Source organism: Nomascus leucogenys, chromosome 9 (assembly GCF_006542625.1).
Source record: "Nomascus leucogenys isolate Asia chromosome 9, Asia_NLE_v1, whole genome shotgun sequence".
Lineage (NCBI taxonomy): Eukaryota > Metazoa > Chordata > Mammalia > Primates > Hylobatidae > Nomascus > Nomascus leucogenys.
In genome coordinates, this window is record NC_044389.1 from 109372915 (window position 1) to 109377099 (window position 4185).

The window sequence follows — 4185 nt, forward strand, 5'->3', positions numbered from 1 at the left end:
GGTATCCACTGACGCAGAGCCAGGCTACCACAGCCTGCTTCTCCAGAAATCCAAAAGTTCCCAGGCAGTAAGCTCCATCTCCCCGGGATCCTCTCACATCTGAGACACCTATGACTCCCTTGGAAACAGCACTCATGTATGACAGCCAACAAGGATGGGCTGGGCTTTCCATTCTATGTTTTTCCTAAGGAAAGGAAGGAGTGTTTGAAAAACAACAGAAAGATCACTATTTATGGTCCAGAATATAATTTTATATATTTGAAAGGCTTTTTCTACAGTCAATTCATTCCACAACTACTTTTACGTATCTGCTATGTCCCAGATTCATTTGAAACTCCATCAGGGCTTTGTCTTGTGGTATCCTTGGTGTTAAATGCTATTTTAGACATTAGTAATACAAAAGTGAATAAGCCTACCCATAAGGCAGCTACCAAAACAAACACAAGTTACTAAACATAAAGTAATATAACAACTACATAAATGCATGCATGGAAGTGTTATGATAGTAAAGAAACATAAATAGAGTTAGGCAAGTTGAAAAAGGCTTCATGAAGAGTTGAGCCTTGAAAGAATCATGGGATTCAGTAAGGCGGAAGGAAACAATGTGTGCAAAAATACAGAGGCCTTAACAATGCACTAGTGTGGCAGCAAAGCTGGGCTTCATCAAAACAAGAGGTTTCCTAATGAGGAATGACAGGAGACAAGGCTGGAAAAGGAATTTGGAGCCACAGACTACAAAGGTCCTTACACATAATGATAAAGAAATTGGGCTTTAAAAAAAGAAATTGGACTTTATCAGGTAGGGGCTTCAAGGTATCATCCAACTTTTTTTGTTTGTTTTTTGTTTTGAGACAGAGTCCCACTCTGTCTGTGGTCCAGGCTGGGGTGCAATGGCACAGTCTCGGCTCATTGCAACCTCCACCTCCCAGGTTCAAGTGATTCTCCTGCCTCAGTCTTCCGAGTAGCTGCGACTACAGGTGCACGCCGCCACACCCGGCTAATTTTTTGTATTTTAGTAGAGATAAGGTTTCACTGTGTTGCCCACGCTGGTCTAGAACTCCTGAGCTCAGGCAATCCACCCGCCTCGGCCTCCCAAAGTGGTAGGATTACAGGCATCAGCCACCGCGCCCGGCCTCATCCAATTTTTAAAGCAGGGTCATTATACAGTCAAATTTACACTTTAGGGCAGTGACTCGGGAGAGAGGATAGAAGGTGGAGAGACATGGAGATTGTCAGGAAAACAAGTCAGAAAGCCACCATACCAACCTATGTGAGGGTTGGCAAAGGCCTGAGAGTAGCAGACCCTGCAGGTGAAAAAGAACATGGCTTTGTTTGACAAGACAGAAAGATAAAAGATAAAGAGCAACAAGGATAACTGGCATTTCTAGTAGAATATTCAAAGAGATGTTAATGTCATTAACCATGTTAAGGAATAAAAGAGAAACAGTGTTTGTGTTTTAATCACTTTTTCCCCCGGAGTGAGAGGGAGGCTGAAAGTTCCAGTTTTAAAAATAATTTCTGGCTTTAAGTTATCTGTGGAATACCATGTTTATGCTCCAGGAGGTCCTCTGAAATCTGAGACTGGTCTTCAAAAGGCATGTGAATGACAGTTACAGATATAAGATTTGAGATGCTTTCTAAAAGTAGGTAATTTCACAGCCAGAAAGGCAAAGATGGAATCCAAATTCAGTTTCCAAATAAAATCAGCCTAGGAGGGATAGAGGAATGAGATAAGCAGCAAAAAGATGATGTCAACAAACCCAAAATTAGAATTCTAAATCTAATACCAATAGTGGTGTCTACACACACTCAAAAATCACGAAACCTGTCAAATCATCAGTGTACCAATGGGCATGCTGAAAAGCATACCCATGAAAAACAGGAGGAAAAGGAAAGACAGCCAAGAAGCAAGTCGGTGCCAGTGACGACTACATGTGACGTGACAGTAAAGGCCAGACCACAACCTCCAAAAGTCTGCACAAAAGAAATGAGCAGCCCAACCGGAAAACAGCAAGACCCAGGAAAGAGATCCATCCATTAGCTTTATTGTTCAGATCCCGCCCCTCTAGACCAAGCTTTTGCCTCAGAAAATCACAGGTACTGCGGGACAGATTCACATGCATTATCATTTAGTTATCCACAGGGGGATACAGAGCAAAGTAAGTTCATAGAGAAGACACAAGAGGCAGAATTGAAATGTGCAACACCAACGAAGTAACCAATTATCCTGGGTTCAAATATTCCAACCTGGCCAGGCACGGTGGCTCACGCCTGTAATCCCAGCATTTGGGAGGCCGAGCTGGGTAAATTACTTGAGGCCAGGAGTTTAAAGACCAGCCTGGCCAACGTGGTGAAACCCCGTCTCTACTAAAAATACAAAAAAATCGGCCGAGCATAGCAGCACACGCCTGTAATCCCAGCTACTTGGGAGGCTGAGGCAGGAGAATCGCTTGAACCCGGGAGGTGGAGGTGGCAGTAAGCCGAGATCGTGCCACTGCACTCCACCCTGAGCAATAGAGCGAGACTCTGTCTCAAAATATATATATATATTCCAACCTATTGTGAAGCCATGTGTCCCAATTATGTTTAAAAAACAGGGAAACTAGAGACATAACGCAAGAGAAGATAGAGTCACCTGAAACTGGGAGCGGGGCGGGGGTAAAAGCAAAAAGCATGAAGCTACCAGATGCCTCAACTTCCAATTTGCACTAACTTCAATGGCAGCAGAACACTGCTTGGCACGCCCTACACTTTTGTGCATTTCAAACAACTTTTATGCCTTCCTTTTTTTCTTTTTCTGGAGTGACAAGGCCCGACAGAACAATAAACTGAGCAAAGCTGGTACTTGGACTAGTTCTGTCTCCAGCGGCTATCCACATCACTGTTACCTTAACCAAACTCAATCTGCTCATGAGTAAAACGGACTTATCTTCATGGGCCCACTCCAGAGGTCTTTTCATTTATCTCCGCTCCTTTTACCACAGGGGCAGACGCTGGCGGACACTCAACACATGCTACCATCCTGCCTTCCAGAAGACTTTATTACCTATAATTCTGTAAGAAAGTCACTGACTTCGTTAGGCTTCCACTTCCCCACCTGTAAAACCCTACTGATGCCTCACAGCGTTGTCTTCGGACCACAGAGTGCAATAAAAAATGTAAACGGTACTCGTTTTTAGGCCTGGCAAATAAGAGCTTCTCCCATTCTACTCCCTAAAGGAATCGAAAACACGGAGAGGTTAAGTGACTGGCACCTAATCACATCGGATAAGGAACCCAACACCTACTGATCTCTTCCATCACCCACAGCCTGCCCAGCTCCCGCCGTGCCCTCCACCAGCGCCAGGCCTCCCACATCGCCTTAGGCTTCCCACGCTCAGATGAGGGGCAGAAAGGCTACCGATGACACAGGGGCAGAGGGCAGCGAAAAATGACTTGCCCAAGGTCAAAACGGCAGAGTAGACGGGAAAGCCTGGCCTGCTAGGAGCCGAGGCCACGTCCCCGCGCTTGCCCCTCCAGCCCCGAGGACCCACACGCTGAGCCTTCCTGGCCTCGGGGGACAGCGCGGGGGCCGCTCCCGACTGAGTTCAGTGAGCGCCCTGGCCTCCCCCGCGCACCCCCGCCGCGCCCTCCACCTGCCCACGGCCCGGACGGCCAGCCCCCACGCCCGCGCTTGCCGGAGCCCAGCCTCGCGCCCCCGGGGCCCCCGCTGCCCCACCCCGGGCCCGGACCCCCAGCGCAGGACCCCTAAGGTTAAGTTTTCCACACGGCGGAGCCCCTCCCACACTCCCTGTCACGTCTGCGGCCTCACGCACTGTGGCGCTCCGGACCCGGACCCCGCTGCCGCCGCCGCCGGGCCCGCGCCGCCGGCCGCCCAGCCCAGCGTCCCCGGGCAGCGAGCTCCTCCTCTGGCCGGGACCTGGAGCCCGAGACGCCAGCCGACTTCCTCCGCGAGCTCCGCCCCGCCGCAGCCCCGGGAAGCGCCCGCCGCCGGAGCCGGACAGACGGCCCCCGCGACCAATCGGGACGCGAGACCGGAGGGGGCGTGCTGACGGACGGCCAGTAACGCCAATCGAAATGCGCAATCGGTGGGGGCGCGGCCACAGCCACCGGGCCACGCCCCATCTGCGCTTCCGCTCGGGCCGGGGCGGAGCGGGGAAACTTTCCCAGAGTTCCTTCGAGCTC

The 4185-nt window shown here is 50.2% G+C and overlaps 1 protein-coding gene across 2 annotated transcripts in view; it reads right to left on the reverse strand.

Moving 5' to 3' along the window:
- FBH1 (F-box DNA helicase 1) overlaps positions 1–3986 on the reverse strand; it is a 43334-nt gene extending 39348 nt beyond the window's left edge. The window contains exon 1 of one of the 2 annotated variants that reach the window (XM_030819349.1): positions 3816–3986. Coding sequence is in view for 1 of the 2 variants with exons in the window: in XM_003257605.4 (XP_003257653.1) it covers position 3816 (1 nt within the window). In the remaining variant the exon portion in view is untranslated. The remainder of the gene's footprint in view (positions 1–3815) is intronic. The other variant, XM_003257605.4, reaches the window with a different exon arrangement.
- Between the last annotated feature and the right edge of the window lie 199 nt (positions 3987–4185).